The 16,924-nt window shown below is 42.2% G+C and overlaps 1 protein-coding gene across 5 annotated transcripts in view; it reads left to right on the plus strand.

Moving 5' to 3' along the window:
• The window catches only part of MYO3B (myosin IIIB), a 548,027-nt gene that overhangs the window by 286,142 nt on the left and 244,961 nt on the right, over window positions 1–16,924 (plus strand). For all 5 annotated transcript variants that reach the window (XM_079135472.1, XM_079135470.1, XM_079135469.1 and 2 more), the window contains exons 15-21: window positions 4,880–4,978; window positions 5,319–5,433; window positions 11,433–11,559; window positions 12,421–12,631; window positions 13,390–13,537; window positions 14,768–14,921; window positions 16,106–16,194. In XM_079135472.1, coding sequence (XP_078991598.1) covers window positions 4,880–4,978; window positions 5,319–5,433; window positions 11,433–11,559; window positions 12,421–12,631; window positions 13,390–13,537; window positions 14,768–14,921; window positions 16,106–16,194 — 943 coding nt within the window. The remainder of the gene's footprint in view (window positions 1–4,879; window positions 4,979–5,318; window positions 5,434–11,432; window positions 11,560–12,420; window positions 12,632–13,389; window positions 13,538–14,767; window positions 14,922–16,105; window positions 16,195–16,924) is intronic.

A 16,924-nucleotide genomic window follows, 5' to 3' on the forward strand; every position in this document is an offset into this window, starting at 1 on the left:
TGTGTGTATGTGTGTGTGTGTGCGTGTGTGTGTGCATGCACTTGTGTCCTGGGATTGAACCCGGGGTACTGCCCCACCAAACTACATCCCCAGCCCCTTTTTCTTTTCTTCCCTCCCTCCCTCCCTCCCTCCCTTCCTTCCTTCCTTCCTTCCTTCCTTCCTTCCTTCCTTCCTTCCTTCCTTCCTTCCTTCCTTCCTTCCTTCCTTCCTTCCTTCCATCCTTTCTCTCTTTCTTTCTTTCTTTTGAGACAGGGTCTCACTAAGTTGCTGAGGGGTTAAAAATTGCTGAGGCTGGTCTCAAATCTGTGATCCTCCTGCCTCAGCCACTTGAGTTGTTGAGATTATGGAATTACAGGTGTGTGCCATAGTGCCCGATAGCTTTGGGGATTTTAATGGTTCCATCTCTGTCCTTGTTCTTTAGCATCTCCCCAGCCTCCACAGGAGCAAGGGATTTTTTTTAAAGCAAAGGATCAGTGTAAAGGGGCATAATACAAAGGGTTGGGGTTGGAGTGGTTTTGGAATAGATGTACCTGTTTTTCCTCCGCTGGCTGTATCAGGTAGAATTTAACAGTATTGCAGACACTTTTAAAATTCACTAGACCTGGGCTGGAGGTAGAGAGCTCCGTGGTAGAGAGCTTGCCTCACATGTGTGAGGCCCTGTGTTTAATCCCTGACACAACAAAACTAATTTTAAAAAAACATTAGATCCCTTAAAATTGAATTTGTCTACTTAACAAAAAAAAAGCAGAGGATTTTCCACATGTTAATTTTTTTCCCTAGATGAGAAAAGAAAAATCCACAATTATTCTGTCTTAAGAAAAGCAGTATTAATAGGTAATCGTAATCAATAGCATGGGCTTTGCTCTGAATTCAAATGCCAGCCCTGATACTGTGTGGCCTACGGCATATCACAACTCTTTCTGTGCCTCTTCTGTACATGGAGATGCTACTACTGCCAACCTTATGGTTTGCTGTGAGGATTAATGAGTTCATTAATATAAGTTACTTAAATGAATGCCTGATATGGTACATGCTATCAGAGGGTTAGCCACTCTTCCTATTATTATTATCACTGCAGGACACCAGAGTTCCTCAAGAGCATAGCTTCTTATAGACAAACATGCACCATTGAATGCCTGCTGTATACCAGTGCTGTGTTCTTTCCTTAAGAGTAAACAAGACAGACAAGATCATTATATTTATAGAGCTTGAAGTGTGTAGAGGGTGGGGGAGAGATGGGAAGATCTTGGTTATCAAACAAGTAAAAGCAAATGTAAAGCAAATGTGATAAGTTCCAGGAAGCAAAGTAAGATTCTGGGAAGGTGAAACAGGAGACGGGAAGAACACATAAGCTAGTTCTGGAGGAAAGAGGAGCTCCCCATACCAGACATTGAATCTGAGATCTGAGGATCACTAGGAGTTAGCCAACGAGGTGGGGGTGGGAGCAAAGATAATGGCAAAGATGAGACAGAGCAGTTCTTGCTGGGCTTTGCCAGGCTGAGGATTTTAAACCTTTTTTGAAAAACCACTAGGAGGCTGTGGAGCATTTTCAAGAAGGGGAGTCACCAAACCCAATTTGCATTTTGAAATGCTAACAGTAGTTTTGATGAACCAATGGAGAGAAGAGAAGGCTTGTGCTGACCAGGAAGGGGGCTGTTGTTAAATCTCCCTGAGAGAGAATGTCAGCCTGGACGAGGTGTAGAGAAGTGGACCATCCCAGGGCTGCTAGGCAAGGAGAATCCCGATTATACCGCTGGATATTGGTCACCTTGATAAGTCCTGCTTCCTCAAATGTTGAAGTATAACACCAGAGAAGCAAGCTGAGGCAAGTGTAGGATAGAAAGTAAGAAACTTTTTTAAAGATTAGTAAAACATACTTCTCCTGGGTGGAAAGCAGGAACCTAAAGGTGGAATCTGTGGATGAGGAAGTCCTGTCTCTTTTATACATCTAAAGTTTCCTTTGTTCTCTTGAATTTTTCTCCCTTATCTTGTTCATTTCTCCCCATCCTGCATAGTGACTGGGAGACGTCAGTGGAATGGTCTTGGGGTGAACAGATGGACCAGAAGGGCCAAGGTGGAGTATAGGCAGGAAGTGAGCAGCAGCCAAGGGGGCGTTGATGAGTAGCTCTCTGTCTGCTCAGGAGTTGCTTCATTAACAACCTTTCTGGGAGGGGTGGTTATCAAAGGGCTCTGGAGGCATGAACATTCCAATTTTCCGGGGTCAGTGTCCAACTTTCTGGAATCAGCCACTATTTTCTCCATTCGACTGGATTATCTATCTACACTAACTTCCTGTCTTTAATTCTGGCTTCAATCCCACAGGCCTGGGTTTAGCCTAAGAACCCAAGCACTGGGGTGGAGTGCAGTGCTGGAGCACTTGTCTGGCCTGAGTTCAATCCCCAGCACCACAGAAAACCAAAGCAACCGCAGGCGTCTTCCTCTACCACGTGCTTAGTTTCCTCACACTCTGGAGACTGGCATGAACATTAAACAAATGAACACAAAACAAAGTGAGAAGCATTTAGGCTTCCCTGAAGCTTATTGGTTAATTTTTATGAGGTACCCTGCTTCTGTCTTTGTCCCCTAATGAGAATGATTTTAATGTTTAGGGAGCCACCTCTAACAGATTGGAGGCCATCCTGTTCTGTGTCCAAACGTAAAGTGCTCTTTTACAAAGATAGTGGGTGGAGGGCTCCTCACATATCCTCACCACTTTCTGAGGAATCTGGCTCTCGGCATAGACGTCCCCACTCCTCACTGTCCTCACGTGCCACGTGGGCTTAATAATATCAACTCCACAAGGCTCTTAGGAGAATTAAATGAGATGAAGAGAAGATAGGGCCCTTGCAAGTCCTGTTCATCCATTGTGGTTCTTATTCTTTGTGGGCACTCGGTAGGATTCCCCTTCTTGGTCCCCTTGTTGTTGGGTGTGGTCTTACAATCAGTTCTGGCAAATGGGCATTTAATGATAACCCTCCAGAGACTGGCAAAGAGTAAGATGGTGGCTGCCCCAGGGCTGGGCCCACTCATGACCACAATGAGCACAGTTTGACTGCTGATCCACTACCAGCACCCTGGATGTGGAGTCTGCGCAGGAAGTAAGGCTTGGCAGAGGTTAGCCACTGTGTTTACAATGGTGGCAAGCCCTAGCCAATCCTAATAGATAAAGGGATGGAGATCAAACTGAATTTATGCTAGGGATGCATTTTGAGGGAAAACTTGAAAGAAAGAATTGAGAACCAGAGGTGTTTGCTAAAAAACTGTAGGAAAGTACAATCAAGATGGGTCAGCCAAAGCCTGCATGCACATTTAATGGAAGGTTAAGGAACAGGTGGTATCCATACCAGGGGTACCTCCTCCAGACTCAGCGAGTAGAGCTGCCATCCCTCGATGCTCAAGGTGGAAACCAGGAGGCAGACTCCAGTTCCCACCCTCGTTCCGTCTATTAGGCTGTTCTTTTGGTTGTTTCTCCATAGCATGGGTTTGAGCCCATTCTTCTCCATCACCTCTGCCATTCCCCTGTCTAGGCCACATTGCTTTCTCACCTGGGCCTCCTAATATGTCTCTCTGTATCCACTGTGTCTTCTATTCCCATCCTGCGACTGGACAGTACTTTCACTACAGATCTCTCCATGTCACACACTTCTAGTGCCTACCAAGTCCCTGTGGCCTGGCATTGCCTGCCCGTTCACTCCTTCTCACTGGCACCGTTTTTGACCTACACGGTGGCTCAGAGCCTTTGTGTATGTGTGTTCCCTGTTTGGAAGCCTTCTTTCCCCTTCTCTTTGGAGCCTCCTTCCAGCTCCTCTTGCTTTAGGGCTTCACATGAGCATCATTTCCTGACAGGCCCTAACTGCCTTGGCGCAGGCAATCCCTTTCCAACATTCAACTCAGCCCCCTACTCATTTCCTTCAAAGCCCTCATCTCACGTTCCTGTTTGTTTCATCTAACCCACCTCCAGAAGGAATGCTCTTAAGAGGGCTTGAATCCTCTTAGTCCTGTGTCCCTGGCACCCCACAGCATGGTGCCTGCCATGATCCGCAGTCAACACATTTATTAGTTGATAGTGACCTTTTTATTGTGAGTCCCTATCCCATAACATCATATTGTATACCTTAAATATACACAATACAATTTATTTTAAAAGAGGAAGATTAATTTTCAAATAAATTTGTTGAGTGAATAAATGAGTGAGAAATGTCAGATAGAGCCATCTAGGATACAGGGCAGTGATAGGAATGTTTCTCTTGTCATAAACTGACACCAGCACACAGGCTGTGCACTTATCTGAGAAGGCCCTGGCCAAAGAGGCTTAAAAGGGACAGACAGCCAAAGACCAGAGAGACTGAGGAATGACATTTTGAATGGTACCTGAGAGCACACCAATTTGGGAGCCTGCAGACCTCAGTTCTGGGACTAATCCTTCTCTGTAGGATCTGCAAGGGACTTCCTGCCCGAGGTTCCAGGAAAGTAGGAGATTTGACTGATCTAAGTTGAATCTCACCATCTCTGAAGTAACAGGGGTTACTAAAAGAAGGCATGTGACAGATGAATAGGGGTGGGGCTGGAAGTGAAAGAGCTCTAAATATATGTTACCTGAGCACCTACCTGTTCCATTCTTAAAACCTCCCTCTGCTTATAGTAAAGTGTTTTTAAATAATGTAACATTGTGACAATTACTGTATAAATCCTAATACTATTTCTATTCAGTAATTGGAGTGAAGCATATTTAATTGGAGTGAAGTAAATGGAGTGAAGTAATTGGAGTGAATGAAAAATCACTGTGGATTATTTTGCATAGAAAGGAAATGATATAAATGACATACAATAGGGAATCCCAGCATATAGTATTAATAAAGTCTCTTCCTCTTTGTTTCAGGGGAGAGAAAAATTTTCACATATTTTACTACATTTATGCCGGTCTTTATCACCAAAAGAAACTTTCTGAGTTCAGACTTCCTGAGGAAAAACCTCCTAGGTAAGTATCAGGGATTTTCCTTGTTAATTTTGCATGCATGTGCAAATTTGCAATTGACAAATTCAGAAGTACATGGAGCTGTTTTTCTAACTGGAAACTCAGAGTCTATTTAACTTAAACACCTAGAGGAGGTGGCAGGAACCACAGCTGACCATTTGCATTTTCCAGAATGTTCAAAAACTCAGCTTTTACTCAGCCATGTGCTCCATCTTTCCCCACAGTGTTAGACCGTAAAGGAAATGCCCTTGCAAAGGAGCCAAAGTGGTACTTGTCCTGGCACGTGAGGTACCAATTTTCAAGTCAGTGCTCATTGTGTTTGGTCACATTTCATTTCATTTAGGTACATAGCTGATGAAACTGGAAGAGTCATGCATGACATAATTTCCAAGGAGTCTTACAGAAGACAGTTTGAAGCAATTCAGCATTGTTTCAGGATTATTGGGTTCTCTGAGAAGGTAAGTGATTGTCAAGAGAGAAACTCAAGTGTTAATATTCTTCAATGACCATGAATGAAGACATGGATGTTCAAGCTGGGGCAGGATACCTTCCACATGCCACAGTGGTCATCTGATAAGGTCTTGCTATTCAAAGTGTGGTCCGAGGACTAAAACTGTCATCACCTGAGAGCTTGTTCAAAATGCAGACTCTTGGGTCCATCCAAGAATGACTGAATCAGAATCTGCTTTGTAGCAAGACACCCAGTGGACATAAAGAAGAGAAACACTGTGGTCACAATCATGTACTTATGAATTCTTATCACTGTCATCAATTCACTATAGCTGAATAACAAACACCAAGGCAATATTGCCCTTTTTTAAGTTGAGGTCCTTCACCATTAAAGTGAATTGTGACTATAGTACAGGAATGCATACATTACATCCAAGCCACAGAATTATATTTAAGCAAGTGGCTCTTTGTACATGGAGACAAATTAATTAAAACCCTTTTGACTTTCTCGCTATCTCTTCCTTCTCCATGGCACACAGTTGCACATTTTTAACTAGAGTTCTAAGTATCACGCTATTCTTATCACACAGATACAGGTTGTCTGCTAGAAGTGACAGACAATATTTATAACCCTAGGCTCAAATATTATTCAGAGATACATTTTGTCATAGTATTTGACCTTCATGCCATCAATTTTGCAAAACATATAGGTTCTTTTGCTTTTCCAACAAAGGGGGTAAATGATTAGAAGGTAGGAAAGAGTGTTACATCTTAAGAAATTAGATTATAAAACACTTCAGTCACCTTGGGACAGCCACTTTGAATAGATTGCTTCTGTAACCCAGTGAGTTTGGCTAGCCCTCCCCTCCCCAGCACGGCTGATTTTAGTCATAATAATACCTTTCTTTTTTCCATCCAGCTGTTAATTTTCTCTGTTGGCCTCCCACTGACTCTAAACTGATAGACAGTGGAAAATCCCAAACGTCAGTTAAAAATAGAAATATATTTCCCTTGGCTCCTTAGAGGAGAACAATTAAACAGGTTTCAATATTGTTAAAGGAGCTTTATGTTATTAATTTACAGAACTGGTTTTTATCCAATAAGCATCACCAGAAGACTCAAAGTGTAGTAGAGATGGCAACAGAGTTATTTAAAGTCATCTGGGTCATGCCAAAATGTTTGGGGACATACATCCTTAGAAGGTACAGGAGCCACAGCAAAGTCAGCCCCTAGGATTGATAATATTTTACTTCCAGAGAATACACAGATGGTTATAGAATGCTGTGCAGAGATTGGTCCTAGCTCTAGCAGAACACATAACAATAGTGCTATTATGATAGTCCTTTAAGTACTGCTAATAATAATAAAACAGATGCTGTTTAAAGGTAACAAAATTAAAAATAGCAGAAATTAAGTATATGTCCTTGAGGTAAGCTACCCCTGGCCCTTGTAGAAAGAAAAGTACTGTAGAAATGAACAAATGAATGAATGTACAAATGAACATGAAAAGAAAGAAATGAAAAAGACTGAAAATTCTTTATTTGTGCCTGCTCTACACTGTTAAATGAATAACTGGAGTGTAATGGTATGTCTCTGTATCTTTCCCATGTCCCACTTTAATTTATACTTGAAATAAACCAACTTAGGTCAGTTAGCAACCTTGGAAATGTGAGGAAGAGGCTGGATCTTCTCTACCTGACACTAAATTTGGGGTTTATGTCTCTGAAGACAACCTGTTTTGCTGAATTAACTAAGTTCGCTTTATGTTTGTAAACTCACAGTAATGTGACTAAATTCAGAAAGATTCAGTTGAATGAAGTCAGGCAGCAGATGCCAAATGGCTGATGTAATAGAACTTTCTCTGAAGTTTTTCTGGCAGACATTTCTAGGCAGAGCTTAAATGAACTGGTCAATTCAATAAAAATTATGTTTCCTGTCCTTCTTGGAAGGTCACTAGTCCCCTACAGAAATCCCTTAAGTTTTTCTCAAACCGGTAACAGCACAATTATGAATAGCAAACCTTGATGTGGACTCAGGAGGATGAATTTTAATTCTGGGACCCTGGCCAAAAGTATTGCAAGGAACACTTGGCTCTGAGTTTATTGTAAAGAAGTTTCCCTGGTGGAAGGAACTGTTCACTAGTGATGGTGGTGCCTTGCAAGGGTCTCAAGGGATCATACCTGAAACCCTATCATGAATACCAGTGCTTTTCAATTTCTGTGTCTGGAGCCAAACCATGCTGTTTTATGTTTAATATTATGCTTGCCTTGTTGGTATGGGAATTATCATAACATATTAAATACATGGAATTTTAAAATGTGTTTATATTTAATATCACAAGAAAACCTTTTGGGCAGATGATCTGTGTGATGGTCAAGATTGGATACATCCTGCAGATCCCTAGATGCAGAAGGTTAAGAAGGCTTTGAATTTAGAGCAAAATTTTTTCTCTTTCTTCAAAATAGATAATGAATCCAAAGAAATTCCGAGAGTATTGCTGAAGAGAGATTGAAGGGTTTTACATTAAAATGTAACTTGGGGGGGTCTTAAGGTTTCCAATGTCTTCACTTAGACAATCGGGTACCATTGACTTTTAAGATGCCTACTGTTGTGAACCTCCTGACAACGATGAGTAAGGCGTTGGATAGAGCTTGTAAGGAGTTGACCCTGCAATGGTCCTGAGGTAGGGCTTGGGGCAGAACTGGTGAAAAACTAAAGGATTTATAGAAAAGAAAGAAGGTATAAAGCAAGACTGGTAGGAGAAGTCAATTCCTAAGGGGGCGCAGGAGGGACAACCACCTGAAATTCCTGGGAGCCAGTCGAGGGAGAGTCCAGTAAATCAGTACTAGGTTCTGCTCAACTTTCAACTTGGCCTCAGCTCCATCCAGGGAATGCTCACATCAGTAAAGAAAAGCCTTCTGAGAAAAAGGGAGAGACAGTAAAGACCGGTCACCCGCAGTGGGCTTGATGGAGGACACTGTCCCCACTTTGGCTGGCTGGTTGAGAGGCTGAGCTCACGCTCATCAACAGGAGGACTTCATAGTCTTCCTGATAATATTGCTTAGTCTCAGCGAGGCTATTTCATTTTTCCATATAGAAAGTTGGGACCCCATGGGAAATAAAGAGACAGCAGCAAGATAAAGACAGGAAAGGTAGAGGTTCTAGAAAAAGTGCCATTTGGAGATGAGGTAAGAGAAAACAAACAACATGAGAGGGATGAAAAGGCTTCCCCAGGACGTCTGCAAGCAGAAATGAAGAGGAATTTGAACAAAGAGTTTTGGGGAGGGCGGAATCATTTCACAGATGGACACACAACTGAATGAGCTCTGCCATGACTATATGTAGGTGATGTTTTGACACAAACACAATGGTGGATGTAGGTTCTAGGTCTAAGGGAAGAACTGATTAATCCACACACAGGGCTAAAGAAGTCAAGAGAGGGAATGGCCCAGAAATGTGCATAGGGAGCACGTAAGGCTAATAATCCCTTAGTGAGGGAGCATTGGATACTCTGTCCCCATTTCCCTCCCTGAACCAAGGTGAGCTACCATTAACTCTGGTGAGTCACCCAGTGTTTGAACCTAAAAGTTTTCACTCAAGGTCACGGTAGTTTTCCACTTCTGTTGGCTGACTGGGCATTATGTTGAAGAGACTGTTGCCACAGGGGCAACTGGGGGGATGTTGTCTCAAGGGCATGGTTATTGATAACTATTTTCTTTGGGAATCATCATCCCAGTGTGAAATTCCTAGAAGTTTGATTTTGGGAAGTTTTGAGCCTTGTACTATAGCATATAAAGGATATGTGCTTAATTAGAGGAAATACAGTTTTCCTCTAAGAATATTCCAAATTTTAGATACCCTCTTGAGGTAACCAAATATAGAACAGCAGATGTAGAACTCCCTGCTCAAGACTCCTTCACCCTCTTGGCTCTGCCTCCGCGGGAGTTGGGAGTCTCCCGATGCACTCGGCAAGTCTCACACTGTATTGATCAAGGTAATGAGGTGCTGTCATGTTAAATCCAGGCGAGTCCCAGAAAACCCATTTGGTAGGTGTTCTCCTTAGCCACTTTCAAGTTGTGCGATTAAACAGTGGTTCTTGAAGTCAGAAACATGACATCTTGCCTTTGATTTAGAAGTTAGAAGAACAATATTTATCTGTAGGAGAAGCCGGCTTAGAATCCTCATTTGTCTTTGTAGCATTATCAGGTATCCAGCAGATGTCACTGTTAAAGCCTGTGTTCAGTTTTTGGCTTTACTGAGTAATGTTTACAGGAAAGCTCAACTTTGGGGGTGGGGGGGGGGACAATGCTTCATCAATGATGTAATGACAGTTTCTATTAGTTTGCTACTGTGTAGTATTCAATCAAGTAACCTGCCCGAGTATTTTTGTGGAAGTATTTTTTTCCGTCTATAAGCATAAAATGCAGAAATTTTCTGGCTAAGTATTTTGTTTTTTCAAATACAGAAAATGTAAATTCTAAAATAGATAAATAAACTTTATTTTTTAAAACCAATTAATGTTACATAAATATTCAATTTAAATATAAAACATGACTTAAATAATCTAAATTGTGTTTACTCACATTTCTGACACCAAATATGTGAGGTAATTCCCGCCCCCCCCCATACCAACTAATTCTGACACCAGCTGAATGGCCTACAATTCAATTCAATTCTATGTACCTGGAGTTACCATCAGACCCCTTCAGACAGCCCTTACTTCAGGCAACAATTGCAAGTCCCAAGCTTCCTGTAATTTTGACTGACTGGTTATAAATTAGGGGTTACCATGATCCTCTCCCCAGATTTGATAATTTGCTGCAATGGTTCACAGAATTCAGGAAAATACTTTACTTACAGTTACAGATATATTATAAAGGATAAAATTCAGGAATAGTCAAAGGAAAAATGCAAAGTCAACACAAGTAGTAAAGGGCTCAGAGTTTCTTTGCCCTCTGGGCATGCCACCCTCCCCACCTCCTCCAAGTCACCAACCTGGAAGCTCTCAGAAGCCTATTGTTTAGAGTTTTTAATGGAAGTTCCATTACATATGCATGATTGATGAAGTACTGGCCACTGTTGCTTAACTGAATCTCTGGCCCCTGCTCCCCTCCCCAGTTTGGTGGGGTGAGGGCTGAAAGTTCTAGTCTCTAATCACATTCCTTGGCCAACCGGTTCCCATCTTGAGTCTATCTAGAAGCTAGCTAAGTCACCTTATTAGCATAAACTCAGGTATGGTTGAAAGGTACTTGTTGCCAATAACAAGACTCCTGTCACCCAATTTCAAGGATTCTAATAGCTCTTGTGCCAAGAACTGGTGACAAGGACCAAATACTTATTATTATATCACAATAACATGGATAATTTCTAGTGAGTCCCAAAATATTTCCTGACTTCATTCATAACCATATGCTACATCATGTAACTTTGAGATATTCCAGCACGCAGTCATTAGCTGTCCACCCAACTCTTGTCATGAAAGCTATACTCGAAGAAGTGAAAGGAACACTATTTCTCTTGATTTGATGAAAGAACCATACTTGAATTTGGGAGCTGGCATTAATTAGGGTGCCAAGCTAAAAAGTGGCTTAAAGAACAAAGGTCAATTCCCTCTTACACCACCATTCCAGGGAAGGAGGGTCAGCTTGCAGAGCAACTCTGTTCCATGTGATCCATCATTGGTCTAAAGTGTCCTCATCAGGGGCATGGTTAAGGCTGGGTTGCTGGGCGTTCCAGACAGCAATAATGAGGAAGAAAGTGTGAAGGACACAGGCTCAGCCCCAGAGAGCCTGGTCCTAGAAGAGGTCCACATTATTGTTCTCATTCTATTGTTAACATTTAGTTAATGGCACCTTTAACTGCAAAGGAAGTTGGGAAATTTGCGTTGTCTAGGAAAGGGGGAAGAGATGCATTTTGATGGAAAACTAGCAGTTTCCACCAGACAGCTAGTGACTCATTGGTTTGATTGGCAATGACCTTCAAATGTGATTCTCCATGTCCTTTTCAGGAGGTGCACTCTGTGTACAGAATTCTGGCTGGGATTTTGAATATTGGGAACATTGAGTTTGCAGCTATTTCCTCTCAACACCAAACTGATAAAAGTGAGGTGCCCAATGCTGAAGCTTTGGAAAATGGTAATTCTTTGATGCTTGTGTGCTGTATTGTCAAGTAATATTTCTTTCACTGTGGTAGTTTTCCAAAAATCTATAGAATGAAATGCAGCTGTTGCTGATTCTACTGGCTCTGGACATTTTCACTCAGCAGTATTTCCCTAAGGATATCCTATGGAATATCAGTGTTTCTTCCACAGACTACAAATGGGTGTTCCACAGAAAAGAATTCTTCTGGGCAGTGGTTCTCAACCTTGGCTGTATTTGAAAATTATCTACAAATGTTTTGAAAAAAAGTTGCAGGAGCATTTTTTGAAAAAACAAAAAGATGGAGCTTCTGAGTAAGAGTTTATAGGATTCTATTTTCTAAAATAAAAGGAGGAGGCTGGTCTTCACTGTGAACCCACTGAATCAGCATCTGCAGGAGAGAAAGCAGGCACCTATTTATTCTAAAAATTCTATGGGTAATTATGGTGGCACAAAGAATGAGAATTCTCAGTTATAAATAAAGAAGCTGATTTGAATACAACAAAAATCTTTCTGTGTTAAACTCTAGCACTTTTTAGGGCCCTTAATATAATAATGTACTTTGTGACCCTCTAAGAGAGTACAATCTACAACTGTCCCTCCAACTTATTTAATAAAAGACCACATTCTCCCCATCCCCTTTTTTCATCAAAAACTTATAAAGAGCCTTTAGATCAGTTTAGATCCGTTTGTGTCAGTCTGGATGCTTCCTGGGGCTAGGAGCCCAGCTTGTTGGTCTTGACTCTGAAGTACCTAGGATAGAGCCTGGCACCTCGTAGATGTTGAATGAATGCTGACCAACTGACTGAATGAAGGTACGGCCACATTCCCCAGTGTCATCCTTACTTTTTGTTCCAGCTGCTTCTATTCTCAGTATCAGCCCCAAAGAGCTGCTGAAGGCCCTCACGTCCCACTGCGTGGTCACCCGGGGTGAGACCATCGTTCGCGCCAACCCCGTGGACAGGGCTGCGGATGTTCGAGATGCCATGTCAAAAGCTCTATATGGGAGGCTCTTCAGCTGGATTGTGAATCGCATCAATACACTCCTGCAGCCAGACAAAAACATATGGTAAGTTCTCCCAAAACAAGCAAAGGCTGGGAGAGCCGTGTCTCCTAGGGTTTGCAAGAGAAAGCATTTGGTCCTCTCTGGGGTTTTCTTTAGCAGAGTTTTCAGACATTTTCCTTTGAAAGACACAATAGAATCCAAGAGAATCAAAGTGTTTATTATACCAGAGAGGTGAATGATTAGGGGAGCCATTCAAGTGAGTAGGCTTGACTGGGAGCTGGACAGACTGAGTTCACACCAAGCTCTCCAGCTTTGTCAGCTCCATGTTCAAAATTACAATTTTCCCATCTGATATAGCCTCCTCATGGAGTTTTTAGAAACACATAGACATTTATAATAAGTTTTTAAGTACAGAATCTTACATTATTACGATGATTCCTTTTTTCCCTCCTCAGCATTGGTTATTAGTTGTTTCTTATATTGTGAAGGAAATGACAACACTGAATTCTGAAGAGACACTTCCAAATAAGCTCTGTGGGCAGACAGGTGGTAGAATGCATACGCATAGGCTACATCCCCTTCACCGCTTTAGTAGATTGAGCTTCTGAGGATTCTACTGCCTTAAAAAAATACTGTTGAAAAGCCTAATGAATGAAAGGTTGATGACATAAGCTGTCCCCTGCCTTGGAGGTGGCAGCAAGCAGCTTCTTTCTGCATGTGAGTGTGCCCTGTGTTGATAGAAACTGAGGCACGTATATTCTCATGGTTTTGAGATGAATGTTTCCTCCTTTGAAGAGTTTTTATTTATCTCTCTTGCGCAGTCATGCAGGTAATGGAATGAATGTGGGAATCTTGGACATTTTTGGATTCGAGAACTTTCAGAGAAATTCATTTGAGCAGCTCTGCATAAACATCGCCAATGAGCAAATCCAGTACTATTTCAATCAGCATGTTTTTGCTCTTGAGCAGGTAAGAGTGAACTCTGAAGTTACTGCCCATGATTTGAAGCAAAAATTCTGTTAGGCTAACTGGTAAAAGACTTAAAATCAGTGACGAGATGGTCCTGTCAAAATAAACTGTCTAAATTTAGTCTGGAAAAAAAAAAAAAGAGGTTTTGATTCCTGTGGACAGTTATATTTCCTCATTTGACTGGAGTTGGTGACAAGCCAATTATTTAAAACTTGCTTCAAAATTCTTTCACATATATTGCCTGAAATACTTCATTCTCTTGTTTTAACTAAAAATATCTGATTGTGTCAAAAATGACACAGGATGATCTTGAATTCGGGACATAGGTGCTTTTTTAAAATTTTCTAAATTTTATTTTAATTAATTGTAGTTCTCAACACCTGCATTAGCCATTCCTATCTTCCATCTCCTCTGTACCAGATGCCTCAGTAACTGGAGGGAATTAAGGTCTATTTGTGGATTTCTAGAAATAGAAGTCTTTCCTTTCTGAGCTCAGTGGTTAGAACCATAGGGTGAGAAGCTAGCGGACCCAGGGGTGCCCTTCTCCTGTGGCAACACCTGCATAGCAACACCTACCCCACCCCAATCCTTGCTTAAACCCCAAGCCTTCCTTCTGTGTGAAAGAGACACAATAATGAACATTCCTAACAAGCCTCAGGAGTGTGGGGACAATTGTTTTAATACAACTGTGAGGACATATGAACTCTGCTGTGATTAGATAAATATAAAGACACCAGGTGAAAATACAGCAGCTGGATAAATGTGCAGAGCATGCCTCACTAGCTCACCCTGCACCAACTGGACTTTGCTTCCATCCCTTTAGCTCCCTGGGAAATCTGGAGTTTTTCTAGTTTTCTAGCCCAGAATGATTCCTTTGTGTAAACTATCGAAGTCTTCTTTCTTCCTATTTTAAACCATATTTGTCATCAAAATAATCTTTTTTCAGTTTTACTATGTGCAAAAGTATCTAAATTAGGAGCCCCCAGGTCTGTGTTTGGGAGACAGCTTTTGTTGGCTTGAGCTGCCAGTCACATGCCACCTGTAAGCCACACTTAAATGAACAGCTTCGACAGTCTGACATTCAGAAGAGTCCTTTACTGCACACATCAAACACACCCTGCTTTCCACATGCATTCGAGGTTGCCAAACCTGGAAAGTCCAGGCCAAAGTATCCTGGTGGTACTGAGGCCAGTTTTAGGCTGGAGAGATTCACAATCTCCTTCCCTCCAGATGGAGTACAAGAATGAGGGCATCGATGCCATGCCTGTGGAGTATGAGGACAATCGCCCACTCTTGGACATGTTCCTCCAGAAGCCCTTGGGCCTGCTTGCACTTTTAGATGAGGAGAGTCAGTTTCCGCAAGCAAGGGACCAGACCTTGGTTGGTAGGTACCTTCTGGGATAAAAGGGGCACACATACTTCGAACAGAACTTGGTTCATGCCATCGAGTGGATGTATTTTAATGAGTATATCTATGTATTTTGGCTACCTGGTGGGTTGTTAAAGTATAAACCTGTTTTTAATTGAATTGTGATGTCCTGGTAGAATTTGTATCTTAAAGGAAACCCATCATCAACCCCTTACCTTCCCCCCTTCCTATTCCTGCCAACACAAATGCTATATGACCCTATGTTAATTTAATCTTTATACTTCTTCTCCCTTCTCTTCACTTGCTCCTCCTCCTTTTTGTACCCCCATCGCATATCTTCACTTGAACCACCATCCACCTCTGTTCCCAGGTAGCGCAGGCCTCTTCCAGTCTCCTCCTGGCTTCCAGGCTCACCCTTTCCCCGCTTGCCAGACGTACCTGCTCATTTAGTCTTTCTAAAACCCCGCTTCCTTAAGCTACTGGTGTCTACAGGATGAAGGTAGGGGCGCTTCTTCCTGGCAGCTAAGGCCCTCTATTCTTTCAACCTTTTCCTCTTGACCTGTCCCTTCTTCTGGAATCTTCAGTTTGATATGAGCTTTACTTCTCACTAGATGTTGAGATCCCCGGAGCCTCAGGGCCCCAGTGTGCCTTCAGTACTGAGCATGCTTCCTCCTACAGAGCAGGCTCCTCCCAGCTGCAACCATGCAATGTAAAGGTGCTTGCAAGGGAGGAACAGGAAGGTTCCAGCCTTTTCCCCAGATGGAAAATTGATCTATGGGAGAGATTCACTTCTAGGAATTGAAATTGTCACCTCAGTGGTTTTCTTCTCTCTGTAATACTGTCATAATTTGCCAAGATGAGTTTAAACCAGGGCTACCTGTCTTCTGTGGGCTATCTGCGTGGTTGGCAGGCCTGGGGTGTCCTCAGCATGCATGCCAGGGCTCTTAGGGACTGCAGGAAGATATGCCATCTTAGGGCACAGCCTGACACTAAACACTAATCAAACTAATCAACCAAGCACAAGCAAGACGGGAAATGCCCATCATGTGGGTGATCTTTCTCCAGCCTTGTATATACAGAGATAATATTGGGCTTGTCTGAAGCCATTATTTGGAGTCTCTTATGGCTTGAGGAACATGTTTTTGTTTGAAAGAACAAACAATTCATATTGTAATTTTTCCACGTGAAAATCTATGCAGATAAATTTGAAAATAACCTACGGTGCAAGTACTTCTGGAGGCCCAAAGGAGCGGAGCTATGCTTTGGCATTTGGCACTACGCTGGAAAGGTAAGGCAAGTACGAGTCTAGACCCGAGTGTCACGGAAGGTAAGTGCCCATTTTACCCTGTCAGTGTCATCCCTGAAATTTTTTTGCAGATTTCATCCTCCTTTTAATTCTTGAATCCCAAATTGTAATTCTCAAACTTTCCCAGTGGTACCACTAACAGAAAGTTGCCCCTTGGCATAGAAGCAGTTTCTTACTGGGGTGGCCCACAGAGCTGCCATCTGCTCCTCACCTGAAGGCTGGCCTAGGACTGACAGCTCTCCAGAGAGCAAACACTTACAGATTTCGCAGTGTTTTGCAGTGAATGTTCACATTTTAAAGTCATTTGGAGAGGCGTAGGTAGTGCAGGAGGGTTAATAGCAGAGAGGGGCTCAATTTTTAGCACTTTAAACATATGTCTACAGGCCACCAAAAAAGGTCTGGATAAAAGAAGAAATATTTCACTTCATCATCCAGATGTTAAGCTTTTGCAACGTTAACTGAAGTTTCCATTTCTCATACATTAATTATGCCTCAGTCTCAATGGCAAGTTCCCTCACAGATCAGTGACTGACTCAGGAAATTCTCCAGTCACGTAGCCAACAACTCATTGCTCATGTTACTTCCAAAGGAGTCAACCGAATTATGGCTAATTGGTTCCTGTGGACTTTGTTGAGGCCCTGGATCCAGAAAATGGGTAGGAGTTCAATAAAAGGCATTTGGGATTATTTAGTTGAGATAAAATTAATCAAAA

Source organism: Sciurus vulgaris (assembly GCF_902686455.1).
Source record: "Sciurus vulgaris genome assembly, chromosome: 3".
NCBI lineage: Eukaryota > Metazoa > Chordata > Mammalia > Rodentia > Sciuridae > Sciurus > Sciurus vulgaris.